Source organism: Balaenoptera ricei, chromosome 1, assembly GCF_028023285.1.
Source record: "Balaenoptera ricei isolate mBalRic1 chromosome 1, mBalRic1.hap2, whole genome shotgun sequence".
NCBI classification, from domain to species: domain Eukaryota; kingdom Metazoa; phylum Chordata; class Mammalia; order Artiodactyla; family Balaenopteridae; genus Balaenoptera; species Balaenoptera ricei.
The window spans coordinates 17,759,352-17,778,898 of NC_082639.1; the positions used below are offsets into that span (position 1 = coordinate 17,759,352).

Below are 19,547 nucleotides of genomic sequence, written 5' to 3' on the forward strand. Positions count from 1 at the left end.
GTTATAATCCTTGTTTTACATACAAGAGAACAGAGACTCAGAGAGGCGTGCTTCTGTGCCTCAGCCAGGAAGAGTTGGGGCTGGGATTTGAACCCAGAGTGCTGCTTTCTCTACAGGGACAGGGCTGACAGGGGGCCTGGGCAGCTGGGAGGCTGGCCAGGCCAGGCAGCGGTCTGTAATGCAAGGGACTTTAGGGATGGACAGAGGCTGTTTGGTTTGGCAGCAGGGTCCAGGGTGCAGGGCACACCCCCAGACAGAGGAGACCACAGTAATAATAATATCTAATATTTATTGAGCACTTACTGCACATGTGGCAGTGTTCTAAGTGCTTTATGTATATTAACCATCGTTTCAACAACCTTAGGAGGGAGGTAGCATTATTATACCCATTTTGCAGATGACAGAACTAACCACAGAGATGTTATGTGACTTATCCGAGGTCACCCAGCTAGAAGTGGTCCATCTGGGTTAAGCTCGGGAGCTAACCACTACACTGTACTGCCTCTCTGAGAAGACAAAGCCGGGCAGGGCTTCAGAGCCCTCAGGTTCAGGAAGGGGCTCCAATCCCAGCAGAGTAAACGAAGCCTGCAGCCTGGGGCCACCGGATTCTGATCCTCGGGACCGTGACTGATCCCAGGCCCTTGGGACTCTAAGTCTGGTCAGATCTGAAGTCTGAGTCCAACCTCGGTGCAAGATGCCCAGGCCCTGGAGCCAGGCATCGGGGGTGAGGTGGATCCCAGCTCTGCGATCCCCCTGCTGCGTGCTCTGGGACAGGACAATCGACCACTCTGAGCCTCACCTTCCTCAGCTGTGAAACAGGGCCAGGAGTTCATCAGGATGTTGTAATGGGAGGAGAGGAGATGACAGACATGAGCCAGGCTCCACCCAGCCTGGAGCCCGACCCCTTGATGAGCTAGCAGTGGGTGAGGGAAAGCACATGGCTTCCATCTCAGTTTAAATCCCTGCTCTGCCACTCACTGAATCAGTGATGTTTGGCAAGAGACTTACCCCTCTGCCTTATCCCCTGTAAATGAGGATAATTATAGTATAACTTGAGATTATATAAATTAATCCACATAAGGCACTTAAAATAGTACCTGGCCCAGAGTAAGCGCTAAGTGTGAGCTGTTATTTATCAGAAGATTACAGATGTTAAAATAGTAGTTCTGGCCTCTCTTGTAACCAAGGAGACTCTCTCCAACTGGGTTGCCTTGAGGTCAGACAAAGTAAGTTAGGAAGCTATGCTCTCAAACCCTCACTTGGTGACAGCGTGGGCTTTCTCTGCAGGCTGCCCTTCCCGAGAAGTTGCCTCCCCTCTCTTCATCTCTAGTTTTCTCCAGGATTAGAGTCCTTCCCTCTGGGTGCTAGAACTAAGTGCTTGTCAAGTTTATGAGCTTTCAGAGCTGCTTTTAGTGACAACCAGGCCTCCCCATTTTTATAAGGACTGAGATAAGAGGAGAGTTTATGAGATTAGAGGGTTGTCGTCATCCTCTGCTTTGATGTCTGTCTCTCTCTCGGTTTCCTTCTCTTTTACAAAACCAAAGCACAAGCTGGGAACAGCAGCTCCAGGCCCCATAAACACACTGTTCAAATAAAGGAGACATTTAGAGGAAGGTCGAAGTGCCGTTTAAAGGTGTTCACTCTAAAATGACCGTGTCTGGGCAATTTGTCATGAAGTATACCGGCTGCTAGCCAAAGATCACTTGTTCTGCAAATCTTGCTGTTGGCTCATAATTTTCAACTTTTGACCCGTTAAAATTGAAAAGGTGTGGGATTTTTGTAAGCTTTTGGGATAGCAGTGTTTTAAAGTAACTTTTAAGGAAGCCGTCTATCTTTGGGAAGGTTTGGGATCAGTTAGACTTGAAGGGCCCTAGTGAACAGGTTAGTATCCCCAGGTCCCTGCTCTGCCATGGGGGACTTTATGATCCAGGAATGTTCCAGTCCAGGGACTGAGCAGGCTTCTTCCTGATTCTCTGTGGGTTCACAGGCTGTCAAGCCGTAGGCAGAACTACTTGATCTGCATGCAGTGGGCACGGGGCATGGGTGGTAGGCTCACTGCTGTCCGCCCCTGCCTGCCTGTCCAATTTCATATCCTTTACCCCTGCACTCACAGGCTCAGGGTTCCAGCTGCAGGTCTCATATCTCCACACCTTTGCATGGGCTATTCCCTCTCTGCCCAGCATGCCCCTCTTTTCATTCTTTTGTCTTGTCCTTCTTTATCTTCCAAGACAGCTCAAGTGTATTACACCTCCAGGAAACAACAGTGTTAAGGTCCTCTCCTCTGGGCTCCCAGGCCCAGCACCTCCTCCCCCCGCCCCACGCGTCCCCTGGCACTGGTCACGCTGTTTGGAAACTGCCTATTTACTTGGACATCTTCCCCACCAGGCTGGGAGCCCATTGAATCTTGGGTTCCTGGGCCCAGCCCAGGTCCCAGCCTGGAAGAGGTGAGCCCATGAGATAGCTCGTCTTTGGACTCAGAGGTAGTGCTCCACTGCTCCCCTCCCAGCTCTGTTAGTGGCTGTGGGTGGATTAGTTAACCTCACAAAACCTTAACTGTCTTCTCTATAAATGGGAATGTCACTAGTACCTGCCTTATAGGATTGCTGTAAGAATTGTTGATGAATGTACACTCTACAGTATTAACTCTGAATTTTCCCTACAAGGTAAGTCCTACTGATAGACCCATTTTCCAGATGAGGACACTGAGGCACAAAGAAATTTAGGTAACCTGCCCAAAGTCAGTGGTAGAGCCAGGGTTCAAGGCCAGTTGGACCCTGACTCCAAAGCCTGTGCCCCTAACCACAGTGATGCACAGCCCCGCCCCCATAACGTCCATGAAGCCATCAGCCTGCCACATAATAGGTGCACAATAGATGGTATGAATGGTTGTTGTTAATAGCTCAGTTCATTTTTAATTATGGAAGAGGTGGAACTGGTTTCAGCAAAGGAGGAAAAGTTCAAGAACTAAGGAAAACAGAGATAAGATGGGTCAGAGTTGAGAAAGGGGAGTGGGTCAGCTGAGGCCAGAGCAGGAGGGCTGCAGTGCAAGGAGGCGAGGGCCTGGGCAGGAAGGTGGGAGGGAAGGACTGAGGGCACACGGTGACCATTTGAGCACTAGCACAGGACCACCACTGGCTTCCCCGCTTTTAGAGAATAAAAACCCAGACTCCATCAGTGACCACATACAGCCATTGTGACATAGCCCCAGGTCACCTTTCTTGTGTTGTGTCCCCACCTTTCTCCCACACAGCCCATGCTCCAGCTACCCTGCCCTCCTCCTCACCCCTCCATGCCTTTGCACATACTGTTCATCTGCCTGGAAGGTCATTCATCTCTTCTGGCCCTGACGGACTCCTACGCATCCTTTAATACCCAGTTCAACTGGCCCTTCCTCTGGAAAGTCTGCTTTGATATCCTAACTGATCATAATCACTCTCCCCTTCTAGACAGTGATCATCAAGGCCAGGGACTGTCTTATTCCACTCTGTGCCTAGTGCCCAACAGAGGGCTGGGCACAAGATCATTACTTAGAATGTTGGGCTTTTTTTACTGAATAAGTCTGTCCTTAATTGAGGGCAGGCCATGGTGAGACCACACACGTGATCTCAAATCCCCAGTATACAGGAGGGCTAGGACATGGAGGTAGAAGCTGAGCAAGGTTAAGGAGAGAACTCATTACTACCCAGAGATCCAGGCAAGGGAATGCTCCAGGCCAAGTCAGGCTCCAGAACTCTGCTGTGTGCCTAGAAAATGCTGCCTGGAGAGTTTGAACCTGGGACTCTACTCCAAGCCCCTCCAGCACCATCCAAAAGTGACTGCAGGTAGAAAACCAGCTGGACGCCTGTGATATCCTGTCCACTATCACTCGATGGACCTCCTTAAAACGTGGAGCTCAAAACTGACCCTGCCTGAGCAGCAGGGAGGATGCTGGGCTGTCACTCTCCTTCTACTCTTATAGCCTAAGACCACATTGGCTTTTTCAGCAGCTTTTGGCTTATGGTCAACTCAAACCCCCAGATCTTTTTCACTGGGATGGCTGCCAAGCCACATCTTGTGCATTTGATTTATGGCTTGGGTTCGCTGAGGCTCACTCCTGCTCCCCAGAAGCCGACAGGAGAAGGGCAACGGTTTCTGTACCCCTAGGAGGGAGAGCGACTGCAGGCTCCCCAACCCAGGACCCTCAATGTGAATGTGGGCAAGCTCCCCTTCTCCCTGTTTGTGCTTCTTAATCCCTTCTCCTTGAGGCCCCAAATGCCGGGACCTCTTGAGTGGGGTTTTCATTAGCATCCAAGTCACAGGCCACCAGGGCTTGAGCAGACCAGTCTTCTGGGTTACTGGGGGGAAGCAGTAGTTCTGGAAAGCACCCAGAAGGGCAGAGAGAGAGGGGCAGGTGTTGGAGGCCCAGGCTCCTGAACTTGGTGTCCATGTGTCCTGGGGAAGGCAGTTCATTGCTCTGAGCCTTATTTTCTCATCTGCAGAACAGGGGTGACAAATCCTGACCTCATGGCATTCTTAGGACAAAAGTGCCCAGGCAGCAAGTGCCTTCACAGACATAGTGGTGTCTGTCTGGGGTCAGAGACAGCTGGGGCCAAGCAAATGGGTGTCAGGCACCTGGTGATATCCTGCTCTTACCTCATTACATGGAGAGGAACCGAGGCCCTGAGCTTGTACCATCTTTGCAAATACTGTTCCCGCTCATTCTTCTCCTCAAGGATTGCCTTTTAAATGCTACCTTTCAGAAAGGCCTTTCCTGACCACACTCCCTAAGGTGACCCGCTGTGGTCCTGCCTCAGCCCCCGCTGTCTCCTTCATGGCCATCGCAAATCGAGTAGAGTATTTGTGTTTGTCCACTGCTTCCTTCCCTCTGTTGCTCTCACTAGACCCTCAGCTCCATCAGGGCGGGGACTGCATCTTCCTCACTCACCACTGTCCCCTCCGGCCCCAGCACATGGTCGGGACACGGTGGAGCGTGGTCAATGACCATCAGGGACTTCAAAGATGTTCCTTTGGACCCTGGCTGCAGACTCTGATTGTGTTCAGCGAGCTAGGGGATACGTACAGAACCCAAAAGAGAAGCGCACGTATATTTCCCTCTGCCACGAATAAGGTCACTTCCCCTCCCGGGGCCTCAGTTTCCCCAGCTGTAAAATGAGAGACTGAACGAACTCCTTTCTCTCAAGTCCTTCAAGCTCTAAAAGACTCTTAAGTCGACACAGGAAGGGGGAGGAAATTACATTGAATTGTATTGCCTGTTGGGTTGAAAAAAACAACTTCTGCCAGGAAATCTCTCTTACTCTGTCACTTTCTCCACTGGCCTGGAAAACACAGCCCTGCACAGGCCCAGGCCTGCGAAGCCCACACCACAAAAGTTACAGGCCCCCTCCTGACCCGGGCCCGGGCAAAGGGGGCCCCTGAAAGGTGTATGGCAGCTGCTTCCCGGGGGGTCCTGGGGTTTGTTGCCTTAACCGAGCTCACAGAGCAGGTAAAAAATTCCAGACATGTGCTCCACTGACAGCTAATTGTGTCCTTTATTAATGACCATGGCTTTCTTGGGGCAGGTGGGAGGAGGGAGGAGCCCAGGGGGCTCCCTCAGGTGGAGCTGATGACCACGTTTCTGGATCCCACATAAGGGGAAGTGCTCCATGAGGTGACCCTGAAAATGCACGCCCCCCCCCCAGCTGGAGAGGAGAGGGGGCTTTCCCAGGCTCCCCAAGCCCCAGTAGGGGCGGCTGGCGCCTACAAGATGATGCAGGAATTTTGGAATCTGGCGGCCCAGGTTCTAGGTCCTAAGCCAGCCTCTCAGAACACAACACCAAAGTCCAGTGGATGGCCTGAAGCAGGGATCCACAAGGGGGGCTATGGCCTGCAGGCAGCTTGGGAGATGCTCCCAGCTCCATCCGGCCGTCACCCCCCCTCATGGCATGAGGACCCAGCCTGACAGGCCCTTCCTCAGTGACCTACTACACCACCTGTCAATACAGCAGCCAGATGTGCCGGGGGACTCAGGCCTGCCCTGCCAGATGTGTCAAGCTCTCCGAACACATCCGGCTTCCCCTCGGGCACATCGTGATTACTATTTAACACTCGCTTTTCCAGCATGTGTGAGTCGTGAGGATTACAGGCTGGGAAGCTCCGCCGTGTTGATCCAGCTTAAGGTCTGGGGGCCTGGAGCTCGTCAGTGGGGCTGTTTTCTCAAGGACCCAGTAAAGATCTTTACAAGTCCTGTTGCCATGATAGCCTCGAGCTGGAGGGAGGGCCGTTGTGGAGCTTTATTTGTTCCCCATTTTCTCACTAGGATCCCATGTTAGCCTGGGGAGGAAGGTGGGGAGTACAACATTAACCCCAGTTATAGATGAGGGATATGAGGCTCAGAGAGGGATGTAGTGAAGAAGTAGCTCAGCTAGGACTTGAACCAGGAACCGCACATACAAAGGCCCTGAGGCTAGAGGAGGGAACCGCACATACAAACCGCACATACAAAGGCCCTGAGGCTAGAGGAGGCCTGATATACTCCAGGACAGCCAGGAAGATAGTGGGCTGCAGTGGGGTAGACAAGAGGGAGGCTTCTGGGAGGTGAGTTCAGAGAGGTAAAGGAGATACAATGACAACAAAAAGAATAAAATGCCTAGGGATAGATTTAACCAGAGAGGTAAAGGGGGGCTTTGTAGGCTATTGTTTTTTACTCCAGGTGAGGTGGGAGCTGTGGAAGGGCTTGGAGCAGAGGAGCAACACACCACTGATTCCTGTTCTCCAGGATCCCTCTGGCTGGTGTTTTGAGAGCAGGCTGCAGCCAGGGGAGAGTGGGGAGGTGGGAGGGCAAGGGCGAAAGCCAGGAAACCAGTCGGGAGGCTACTGCAGTGAGCTGACAGCTACTGCTCCTCTGCCCCTCTTTCTTCCCTTCCAGTCTGGGTATCAGGATTCCTGGGCTGCAGCCGCAGCTCCATCAGCCACTAACTTGCTGTGTGACCTTAGGCAAGTCACTGTCCCTGTCTGGGTCATGTATTCTGTAGTCATAAAATGAGGAGCTTGGACCAGAAGATCGTGAAGGTCCTTCTGACTCCCAGTGACCCAGACCCCACCTGCCTCTCCAAGCTTATCTCCCACCTCTCCCAGACTTGAACTTCATGCTTCAGCGACCCTGAACTATTTGTAGCTACACACACACACACACACACACACACACACACGCACCATACTACTTCAGGCCTCCGTGCCTTTGCACTGGCTGTCCCCTCTGCCTGCAGTGCCCTCTCCCACCGGCCACCCTGACTGTGGAGAGCCTGTGTTCTTCAGCAGCTCTCAAGCTCGCTGGCATCTCCTGCACAGCCTCTCCCTGAACCACCCCCGACACACACACCCCTACTCACCCCACCCCGCTTCCTCAGTGTTCCAGGGCACTTCCACAGGCCACGCTGTTCTTTAAGAGACAGTTGATGAAGTGGATGTGAACTCGGAACTGGCTTCAAATCCCAGCTGCATCTCTGGAGTTGCCTAATGTTTTTGAGCCTCTGTTTCCTCTGATAATTATACTTCCTACTCCCAGGGTCAAGGTGAGGATGCAGTAAAATTGCAAAGCATGTACGTAACCCAGCGCCTGGCACATGGTAACTGTCTGGAATCTGGGAAGCCAGATTCCAGCTGAAGAGAAAGGGCCGTCGCGTGAACAGGGGTGGCGGCAGGGGGGTGGGCGTACCCTGGACAGTGTGGCCCCAGATCCCTGGAATAGCCCTGGTCAGGAGCCCAGGATGGCCTTCAGTGGCCCCATGACCTGAGGGCATTCCTATCCCCCCCTCCGGTCACCAGCCTCTCCCTGCGCTCACCTCCTCCATCAGGGTCTGGTCAAAGCTGCCTGCCGGCAGCGCACCACACTTAGAAATGTCCTTAATTGCTTCACCATAGTGGGGAGTCACCCTGCAGGCAGATAATTAAAAAGTTCAGAGCTTGATTAATTGGGAGGAAATTGGAGGAATGGGGCTGCCTGCTGGGCGGGCGGGAGCTCTCAGCCCCCACCGTGAGGATGGCAGGAAGGGAGGTGGGCCAGAGCCGGGACTGGGGGCCTGACGTAGTAAATCGCCCTTAACCCACCTTCATGGCCGTGGGGTTCAGGGTCTGGCTCCTGCAGGCGTCTGTGAGCTCGCCCCTCCGCACCTTGGGGCCTTCTAGCCTGCTGCCAAATGAGGTGTTATAGAGGGCCCGCTCTGTGCCAGGCAGTGAACAGGGCAGGCACGGGGGCTGCCCTCATGGAGCTCACACTTGGGCAGGTGGGATAGTGGGAGGTGGGGAGACAGACGTTAACCAAATGCCAAGAAGGACGAAGGGAGGATACCTTGAGAGCCCTTTACTGGGGGCCCCGGATGAGCCCTGGAGCCTCTGACATGGTCCAGAGGCCTAGAACACAGTCTCCAGTCCGCACACAAGCTGGGTGACCTTAAGCACAAGATTCCACCTTTCTCAGACTCAGTCAGTCAGTCAACAAACACTCTCTGAGACCCCCTGTCCATCACCTCTCAGCCAGACCCCGGGGCTGAGAGGTGCCAGACACTATGGGCACCCACTGCCACCGGGCTCACGGCCTTGTGCGGGGGCAGACAGTCACACCTGTATAATCACGCAGGAGCAGAGGCGAGGGACTTCAGGAGCACAGAAGAGACACCCTGGTGAGGGTGGCATCCCAGAAGGACCCAAAGGAGCTGGAGCTGAGATGTGAAGGGCGAAGAGGAGTTAGCCAGGCTGGAGCTGGGACCGCGTAGCAGGCAGAGGTGACACCGAGCACAGTCTGTTGGGGAGCCGGAAGCTGCCTCCTGTGACCCGAGCCCAGGGCACGGCTGGGAGGCTGTGGGAGCTGAGGCCGGCGAGGTGGACCGTGGCGGGGAGGCTGAAGCGGGCGGGACGCGCCACAGGCACAAGGGAGCCACTGAAGGGTCTTGAGCAGGGAGAGGACTTAGCAGACGGCCGTGTGGAGGCTGGCCTGGGGGAAGCCCTGGGTTCCCCTCTCAGGCAAAGAGGAGGCGTGTTAACACAGCTCCTGCCGCTGCCTTCTGACTTCTGTCGTCCTGCCAGCTGCTGGCAGGGATCCACAGAGCCCGGGTCCCAGCGGGGGCAAGTGGGGGGAGCCTGGGCATGTGGGGGAGGGGGACAGGATGACTGACATCCCCTGGGTGGTCCCAGTAGGAGCTGCCACAGCAGGGGGATGACCCTGAGGCACTTCCTGGACTTAACCTGGAAGGGCTGGTCAGGGAGGGGCCCCCTTCATCAAGCTGGAACATTGAGGGCCTCGGAGGCAATGTGAGAGCGTGGACTGTGGGGACACAGGCTCTGCCCCTATGTCTCTGAGTGACTTTGGACGAGGCACTTCCTTTCTGTGAGCCTCAGTTTCCTAATCTCTAAAATGGGGATAACACCTCCTACTGCACAGGGTGATCGTGAGGACTGATGAGGTTATGGGCTCTGGAAGCTCCTGGCCCAGCACCAGCAGGCACATGTAGACACACAGTGATCAGAAGCTCCTCTTTCCAGCCCAGGAGCTTGTCGCCTGCTTCCAGTGTGGCTTTGCCCCTGGCACAGATTAGCACCCCTGCCCAGCCTAGCTCGGGGGCACTGACTCCACTGGCTTAACTTCGGCAGCAAAAGCAGGAAGCGTGCAAAATGCAAAAGACACTTTGCATGAGGGAGACCCCAAAACCCCACCCACCCAGCCACAAGAACACCACAAGCTCAGCCCTGACAAACGCTCAGCATAAGCCCCTGAAAATACACAAATCAGTTCTTCCACAGCTCAAAGAGAGTGCAGGGCCCAGGGTTGGGTGCCTGAGCCTGTCCACAGCCAGAGTCCCAAGGCTGCAAGAGGCCACAGAGATGGTCCCAGCCACACCCAAAGTAGGCAGGAAGTGGCCTGGAGAGCAAGGGGCTGAGGGGGCAGCCGAGCCCTGGCCTCCCCCCTCTGGGCCTAGGACTCTTTTCTCTGTCCAAACTCCTTTCCCCGACCCACATCCAGAACCACCTGGAGATCCCAAGGCAGGAAAGTAAGCCAGCTGCCCTTCAAACCTGGCACTGCTGAGCCCAGGATCACTCCCTGTCCCCTCTGCCCACAGTGGCCACCAGTCAGCCCTGGTTGAAGACAGGTATGCCAGCCTCTTGCTCAGTTGTAGCCTCTAACAGGCAGGGCCTGGGCCTTTTGTCTGCATCACTCAGTGCCTAGTACACAATAGGGGCTTAATAAGCACCTCTTGAATAAATTCATAATTCACCATCTCCCCAACTGTACCCACACTCCTGAGGGCAGGGACTACTTCTTCTTTGTCTCTCTATCCCCAGGTCTTAGCACAGAGCAAGTGGTGGGCCAAGAAAGAATGTATATAATAAAAGCAAACACTTGCATAGCCCTTGATATGAACCAGGCAGGCTGGTTGCAAGGCTATTGCAAGTGCCTTCTCTGAATTAACTCGTGTAATCTTCCCAGCAAATATAAGAGCAGTGTCATCATTCCCCCCATTATATAGACAAGGAAGCCAAGGCACAGAGAGTTAGGTGACTTACCCATAGTCACACTGTTAGCAAGAGGCAGGCTTGGGATTCCGCCCTGGCAGCCAGCTCCACAGTTCATGCCCAGGTTCAATTTCACCAAGTTCTCAGGAGTGGGCACTAGACTGTGGTGAGCCTGCCTCTACTCAGAGCCGCAGACAGAGCCCTCTGGTCTACAGGACCCCCCAGGAAATAGAGAAACTCCTTGCCCACCCCGGAGGCCTGGCACACTGGGCCTGACAGCATCTGAGTCCACTGTGGCACCAGTCATTCTGGGGATTAATCCGGAGTCTCTGGGAGGCGAAGGGGGAGCACAGCCGCACGCCAGCCAAGGAGGCTCCGAGGATCACCCGGTGCCAATTAGCAGCCCCGCCGTGCCAGGCCCAGATGGAGCCCTGCCTCGGCCTGACTCATGGCTCATTCGGTCAATTATCACCTATCCCCGGAGCCCAGGGGGGAAGGCCAGGAGAAAATCTGTTTCCCCATAATCCTCTCTCCTCCTCCCGGCCGACTGCCATCCCTGCCTTCGGTTGCCTGGCTAAGGGCTCTGGGCGTCTGCAGAAGGCAGCTGCTGGTTGGCTGCTTTGGCTCCAAGCCCTGGGTTTGGGGCCCAGGCTTTGGCTCTACCTTGCTGAGTGACCCCAGCAAGCCCTGTCCCCTAAGTAGCCCTGACAAGATGGTCTCCACTTGTGTCTCCACTCAGCAACTTGATAATTTTGTGTCCTGGAACCACAAATACCTGGAGTCAAACCTCAATTCTGCCATTTAGTAGCTGCGTGACCTTGGGGCATTCACTTCACCCCCTCTGAGCCTCACTTTCATCATCTGTAAAATGGGGGTGATAATGGTACCTAATTCCGTGGGTGGTCATGTGGATTTAGTGAGAGAACCCATGTAAATCACTTGCACTGGGCTTGGCACCCGGAAAGCACATAATAAGTGGGAATTTTTATTGTCCTTGCATGCTGGGTGAGTAATAATACCTAACATTTATATAGCGCTTGCTGTATGTTCTAAGCACTTTATGTATGTTAACTTATCAAACCCACAGCTCCTGCCCTCAAGTTGCTCACTTTCCAGTTAGGAAGACAAACCTGCCTTCATTCGGCAAACTGAATTAACTGAGCACCTACTATGTGCCATACCCTGTACTAGGTGCTCGGGGTGTAGCGATTAAAGCCCCAGCCCCTACTTAAACCAGGGTTCACCAACTAGTGGGTGGTTACATATGGGTGAGGTCTAGTGGTGGGATGGGCTGTTTTTTGCTGGCTTGGCTCACAAGAGCTGACTCTGGGCATTTCTTCCCAAATCAGTGTTCAGTTATCTCAGATTGGTAGCTTGAAATTTGCCCTGATGGGAGCATTTTCACCATAGAAATTGGCAAACACAACAAATCAGGGCTTTCCCCCCACCCCACCCCCACCCCAGCCATTTACCAGCACACAGACGTCCATGGAGTCTGAGTTGTGTGCTGTACAGAGTGGAGGGCAGGCCTCCCAGAGGTGCACGTGTCAGATTCACCAATCCAGCAGGGCAGGAGGAAGGGAGAGAAGGACATTCAGGCACAGAGAACAGTGCGTGTGCAGCCAGGGCATCCAGAGAACTGGCAACAGAAGAGAGAGGTGACAGAGGGGGCTGAGAAGCATTCAGGAGGGTTGTCTGGGACTGAGGGCGTTTCTGGGATGCAGAACTTCCAGTTTGAAAACTGGGGACAACTTGGTCACCCTGGTGGACAGGCTCACGGGAGGACCCGTGGGGAGAACACTGAGAGGTGGAGAGGGATCTGAGCGTCAATGCAGCCTGGTGAAATTGACATGATAACAGCGGTAACAACCTGGCATTTACTTGGCCAAGTATTTTCTACCCCACTTTCTCATCTGATTCTCACAAAACCCTGTAAGGGGTATATTCGTTCACTCAGCAAATATATATTGAGCACCTGCTATGTTCCCACTACTCTGCCAGGAGCTAGGGAACCAATGAGAACCAGACAGACCCGGTTCTTCTTTTCCTCTCCAGGTACTTCCAGCGCAGGGTGAAGACAGATGGCACACAAGACAGATGTAATTGTTTTCTAATACAATTACAAATTGTGATGAGGCTCAACGAAGGAAACAGAGACTAAGACTGAGGGGAGTGGCAGGAAGGGGCAGGAAGACCCCAGGGCCGCCCTTGCAGGGCTAGGTGTGTGCATTCATTCTAAGTAGGTGGGGAGCCCCTGGTGAGTTTGAGCTCTGATTCATTCTCATCAGATCAGTCCAGCCACTGCAGAGGATTGGCTGGGAGGCAGAGGTGGAGCAGGAGACCCATGCAGAGGCTCTCACTGCATCTCCACCACGCAGGTGTCATCAGCTACCTTCCCAGAGGAGGAGACTGAGTCTCAGAGAGGGCAGGAGAGCTGTCTGAGCCCACACACCTGTCAGCGGTGCAGCCACCCAAGTCTGTGACTTCAGCTCTCATTGTTTTCTTACCACTTCCGTACAGGAGACTCAGGTGTAGGCAGGACGGGGTGCCTTCCCAGCTGAGAAGCTAGGAGCAGCGTGACCCTTGGGCCCCTTGGCAACGTGGACGGGGGAGCTGCCCCGAACCCCTCTTTGTGGGAGAAGAGGTGGCTGATGGGAGCTGAGGCCCTGGCACACCCTAGTCACTCAGTACACCTGGGATCAGAATCCGCCTCTGCTGCTAAAGAGCCATGTGTGTGTCTGCTCCTCTCTGGACCTCAGTTGCCTCAAATGTCAAACAAGGTAGCTGAGCTGGATACTCCCAGCTCCCCACTACACCCATCCATCACTCACTAGGTACCTGACATCATGTTCACGGTTTACAGTCCAGCCAGATAATTCCAGATTTGTAAGTAATTAAAATGGGCACCTCAACCCTTTGTGGGGGCTGAGGGAAGACTTCCTGGAAGGGCGTGTACCTTCACTGTCTTAAAGGGGTCTAGGAATTTGCCTGATGACAAAGGGAGGTCATTCCAGGTAATCAGGGCAGGAGAGACACAGGCCGGAGGTGTGTGTGTGAGCCTGGGGGGCACCGTATGTGGTTGACTGTGGAGCATCAGGCACAAGGCTTGGGGTGGTGGGCACTGAGAGGGGGCAGGTGCCAGCCTTGGGGTCCTGAGTACCCTGAGGAATTTAGGGAGCTCTTGTGGATTTTTCTTAAGTAGGAGTTTTATTGTGATATAACTCACATACCATACAATTCACCTATTTAAATTGTACAATTAAGTGATTTTTAGTATTTTCACAGAATTGTGTAACCATCACCACAGTCAACTTTAGAACATTTTCATCACCTCAGAAAGAAACCCCATACCCGTTAGCAGTCAGTCCCCATTCTCTGCTCTCCCCAGCCCCTGGCAACCACTAATCTACTTTCTGTCTCTATAGATGTGCCTAGTCTAGACATTTTCATATAAATGGAAGCGTACACTATGTGGCCTTTGTGTCTGGCTTCTTTCATGAAGCGCAGTGTTTTCAAGGTTCATCCATGTTGTAGCATGTATCAGTACTCCATTCCTTTTTATGACCGAATAATATTCCATTGTATACCATTGTGGATTTTTAAATGACACAGAAAGGTTTGTACTTTAGAAAGCTGGCCCCGGAGGGTGGGCGGGAGGAGGCCAGATGGCCATGAGAGGCTGAGGAGTGGGTGGGAGGAGCTTTCTGGATGCCCACAGGGGTGGGAGGGCCGCAAAGAAGAGCCAGGACTGGGCCCTGCTGAGGAGGAAAGACCTGGTAATTGATTGGCTGCAGGGGGTAAGGGGAAGGATGAGGCACCCGGGGTTCCTGGTGACCAGGTGGAAAGCGACACCACTTCTCAAGACAGAAGAGCGGGTTTTATGAAGCACAAAGATACAAAAGATACTGAAAGCATAGAATGCCCAGTGGGAGGGCCGAGGGGTGGCCGGGCAGTACACCTAGTGGAAAGGCTTCTGGAAGAGGCAGCCTGGGGAGTCAAAGAGGGGCCAAAACATGGCGATGGGAGAGGGCAGCCGGGAAGGTGGTCCAGATGGAGGGGCTGGCACAGCGCGGAGGGGAGACTGGGCAGCCGCCCACCAGCCAGGCCCGCGGAACCGCCAGCAGATGGAAGAGGCATGCTAAGCTGGGCAGGCTCTCGCCCGAGAGGGAGCCAGGAGGATCCCAGTCTTGGGACCAGAACCTTCTGGCATCTATCAGGGTAGTCCTAGACCCTCACAGGATCCCTGTGTCCCCATTCTACAGCAGAAGAAACTGAGGCTCAGAGAGGTCAACCGCTCAACTAGAGCCAGGGCTGCAGCCTGCGTGTCTTAACTAGACAGTGCCGAGACGGTGGGCTGCCGCTCCGTCCAGCCAGCAGGGAGAGGTTGGTGCCTAAGAGGGAGGGCAGGCAGGAGGACTCCGGGGCTCCAGGGCCAGCACGGCAGAGTGCAGAGAGCCCTGGACAGGCGCCCGGAGCAGAAGCTGCCAATCCCTGCCCGGCACTCATGGACTGTTGGCTCAGTGCAAGTCTCCTAAAGGCAGAAGAGTGTGGTGGTTAGGGAAGTGGCCTCTGCAGTCCGACCACCCGGGATCAAATCCCAGCTCTGCCACCGTAAGCCCACATCCTCGGAAAGTTGCTTCACCTCTATGCTTTCTTTCCCCCATCAGAAAATGAGGGTGACAACATTACCTCTGTCATAGGGCTGGGTGAGGCATCGATGAGTTACTATGGGTTAAGTCCTTAGAACAGTGCCAGCATTTAATAAGTACTCAATAAATGTCCATTTCATATTTACACTCTGAGCCCTGGTTTCTGTACGATGGATGCCCGAGGCACTCACTGCCATCCTCTTCTTTGGTGTCACCATAGCCTGGTTGGTTGCATCAAAGTACTGTCTTTTCCTTGTCTGGCGGCTCCTTAAGGACTGGGCTGAAGCCGAGATCTTCTCCGAGATCCTGGCAGGGCCTGGTCAGGGTGGCATCAGCCAGGGCTAGGAAGGTTGCCACCTTCTGGAAACTCCCTCCAAAAGGCAGGCAAAGTAGGGCCCCAGGGGTGTGGGGGATTCTGTTTTCTAGCACCCCAGGGGGAACTGTCCTTGGCTTATTTACTGAGACTCCCCTAAGATTGTAACTGCAACCCCTCCCTGACCCTGGGCCAGGCACTGTTCATCACATACAATCCTCATGGCTACTCTATGGTGTAGATGCTCTCTTACCGATGAGAAAACTGTAGCTCAGAGAGGTTGAACTACCTTTCTGAGGTCACCCAGCAGACTGGTACTTGAACCAGATACAGTTTAATAATGCCAGGAATTGTTTAGGCAGTTTTGCCTGAATGAACCAATGTAATCCTCATAACAACTCTAGGAGGTAGATACTATTGTCCCCACTTTACAGATGAGGAATCAACTTAAGTGACTTGCTCAAGGCCAGATGGCAGGCACAGATTGCTAGGATGGGATTTGCTAGACAGCCTGCACACTAACCACCATTCCTCACTGCCTTTCTACTTATGTGATCCCCAAAGCCCAAGCTCCTTCCACTTCAGCAGGCAGCTTCAGGAAGTATTTATGGAGCGCCTGCTCAGTGCCAGGGCTATGCTAGGCACAGGGGAAGGAGCTGTGGTTCAGACAAGGCTCCGATCCTGGGGGAGCCGAGGGCATGGCCAAGAGATCCCCTTGATGAATAATTATGGCAGGGGGGTAAAGTACCCTGAACTCAAGTCATGTAAGACCGAGGAGGGCAGCGTCTCTGAGGCTGGAGCTGGTTGAGGAGTTGGGAGGAGGGCGAGTTGCTAAGACTTGGACTTGCAAGATAAGCTTGAAGACTGGGCCTGGAAAAATGATTTAGGGAAATCTGTGTGAGCCATTTACATGAGGAAACGAACGCTCAGAGAGGTGGAGTTGCTTGCCAAAGGTCACACAGCACATGAACATGGAATGCAGTCCAGGTGAGAGCCCCTGGCCTGTGGACAATTCAGCCACATTTCATCCCAAGGAGGAACTTGTCCATTGGAAAGCTCTTCCCTTTCCACCTCTCTCTTACCCCTTGCTTGATCCCCCACCTGAGGCACCACAACAGAGCTGAGATTATGAACCCCAGTAAGCAGAAGAAGGCCAAGAAAGGGGCAGGGCCTACACCCCAGGCCTCCTGATTCCCAACCCAGGGCCAGGAGGAAGGGAAGGGTGGATTTGCACATAGGCCCAAACAGGAGTGGTCACCCTAAGCCCTGAGCTTTAGAGCCTGAATCCAAATCCTGAGCATCCCCCAGAGCAGGGAAGAAGGCCAAAGCCCATGGGAGAGCCCAGATTGCTGAATGCCCACCAAGTGTAAATACTGCCCTCCCCAGGCTGTCCCTGGTACTGCAGGCCCTCTTTATTTCAATAAATTGATCAAACACCTGCTATAATAACATCTCCTATTCACTGGGCACCTGTACTTTGCAAGACCTCATGCCATGTGCCTTACACACTTATGCCAAATGCTCACAATAGCCTGCAGAAATGGGTCTTAACATCATAGTTTTACTAATAAAGAAACCGAGTCTCAGAATGGTTAAGCCACTGGTCTGGGCCACACAGCTAGAAAAAGGCCAAAGCAGCAGACCCGGGTCTGTCTGCTTCCAAAGCCAGCATTCTTTCCTGCTCTACCACATCACCTCTCTACATGCCCCGTGCTGTGCTAGGACTTTTTTTTACTGTAATCATCGCAATCATCTGGAACCCAGGAATCTAGTTACAAGAATCAGAGCCCAGCCAGCCATTAGTAAACAAGACTGGGCCATGGGCACTGCCCCAGACCTCTGCAGAGCCTTCAGACTAAGTCAGATTGGTCCCAGAAGCTGTAGCACAGCCAACCTGGAGTAGATAAAGGATGATTGTTGGGGGCACCAGCTGAACCCATAGATAGCTTCAGAGACAGGAAACCAGGTAGCCTGAAACCTTCTGGGCGCAGCTAGGACTGCCATGTTGGGGCCTGGAGACCCCCAAGAGCTTCAGGAGGTGGGGTTCCCCATCAGTGACACTGTGTGGCTGCTCTGTGATCCTGTGTGGCCACTCCATGATGCTGCACCGTCCTTCCAAGCCTTGTGGCCTGAGTCCTCATATGGTTTCCCCAGTGACTCTCCTTGTCTTCTCTCCAGGTTGCCCATCCGGAACCTTCAAGGCCAACCAAGGGGATGAGGCCTGTACCCACTGTCCCATCAACAGCCGGACCACTTCAGAAGGGGCCACCAACTGCGTCTGCCGCAATGGCTACTACAGAGCAGACCTGGACCCCCTGGACATGCCCTGCACAAGTACGTTTAGGGCCCCAGAAGGGCGACGCGCCTGACCGAGTCCCGAGGCCACCTGCTGAAAAGCTCAGAGTGAGGGTTGGGTGGCTCTCCGGCTGTAGTTTCCTAAGTGAGGAGCAGCCAATTACCTGGTGGGAGGGGAAATGGAAAACTGGCTGGAAAGGACCATCCTGGGGTAGTCATGCTGCCAACATGCAGGCACCACAGAGCTGGCATCTGGCTCCTTATCCCCTTCTGCTAAGTCACATGGAGTATGAAGTCAAGGTCTTGATTCACAAAGGGACAGAGAATGGGAAGTTGGCAGAAGAAGAACCAACACAGGTGGTGTCTGTGGTAGAAAAGGCTTCCTAGTGTTCTTTCCTGGCAGCAGCTGCCTGAATCACAAGCCAAGATTCTCCAAGAACAGGGTGACTATGAGGGCAATGTCACAACTCTGTATCAGACAGGAATGGCAGTCAGCTGCAAGTAGCAGAGAGCTGACCCCAGTGGCTTAAACCATAAGGATTTATTCTCTCACATAATAGAAACCCAAAGATAGGCAGCCCTGGGGGTAGTGTGGTAAATCCATGAACTTCCCTGACACCCAGCACTTTCTTCTCCTCTTCCATCCATAGCATGTGGTTTCTACCCTTCAGGTTACATCATAGTCCAACATTGCTGCTGAAGCTCCAGCCATCACACACATTCTCAGCAGCAGAAAGTATGACAGGGACAAAAGGACATGCTACAGCTGTCTCTTTTCTTTAAAAAAAAAAAAGTCCTAACCAGCAATTTCTGTATATCAGTGGCCAGCACTTAATCACAAGAGGCTGGGAAATATAGTCTTTAGCTGGACGTAGTTGCCACCCTGAATAAAATTGGGTTATAAGGAAAAGGGGGAAATAGATATTGGGTGGATATAATCCCCAACACAAAAAGACTGTCCCTAGCAAGGAACACCAAGGAGGGTGGAGTCCAGGGAGAAAGGTTTAAGCAGATGTGTGTACCAGGATGCGAGTTATATTCTAGAAGCCTGTCTGTTGGGTGGAGAGGAGAAAGGATTTGGAGGAAACCTTTTGGGAGGCTTAGGCTGGAGCCAGGGCAGTGGGCACAGAGGGATCTCTTGGGGAACGTACCCCCAGAGCCCACAGTGACCGACACCTCTCCCCCTCCCCAGCCATCCCCTCCGCACCCCAGGCGGTGATCTCCAGTGTCAATGAGACCTCACTTATGCTAGAGTGGAGCCCGCCCCGGGACTCAGGAGGCCGTGAGGATCTTGTCTACAACATCATCTGCAAGAGCTGTGGCTCGGGCCGGGGCGCCTGCACCCGCTGTGGGGACAACGTGCAGTACGCACCCCGCCAGCTGGGCCTGACCGAGCCTCGCATTTACATCAGTGACCTGCTGGCCCACACCCAGTACACCTTTGAGATCCAGGCCGTGAATGGCGTCACCGACCAGAGTCCTTTCTCACCGCAGTTCGCCTCTGTGAACATCACCACCAACCAGGCAGGTAAGCACTTCAAATGCAAGCGCCCGGGGCAGCTCCGCGCCATGCTGAGCCAGATGGGTATCCTGCCAGCCCTTGTTAAAGACTCCTTCACATCTGTGGAGTGGTTTCCTCTTTTCCAAGGCTGTCCGTGTGATCCAGCCACCTGGGAGAGTAAGTGTTGCCTCTCCACTGTAGTGGCATATATAATAATTGCAGGCATTTGTTGAGCATGTGTTATTGAAGGTGAGAGTAAAGCTGCTGTAACAAAAGGGCCCAGTGTTCAGTGGCTTAAAGAACA

The 19,547-nt window shown here is 53.5% G+C and overlaps 1 protein-coding gene across 2 annotated transcripts in view; it reads left to right on the forward strand.

Annotated features, from left to right (window-relative positions):
* Positions 1 to 19,547, forward strand: part of EPHB2 (EPH receptor B2) — a 184,603-nt gene that overhangs the window by 123,719 nt on the left and 41,337 nt on the right. For both annotated transcript variants that reach the window (XM_059915759.1, XM_059915767.1), the window contains exons 4-5: positions 17,626 to 17,781; positions 18,935 to 19,270. In XM_059915759.1, the coding sequence (XP_059771742.1) occupies positions 17,626 to 17,781; positions 18,935 to 19,270 (492 nt within the window). The remainder of the gene's footprint in view (positions 1 to 17,625; positions 17,782 to 18,934; positions 19,271 to 19,547) is intronic.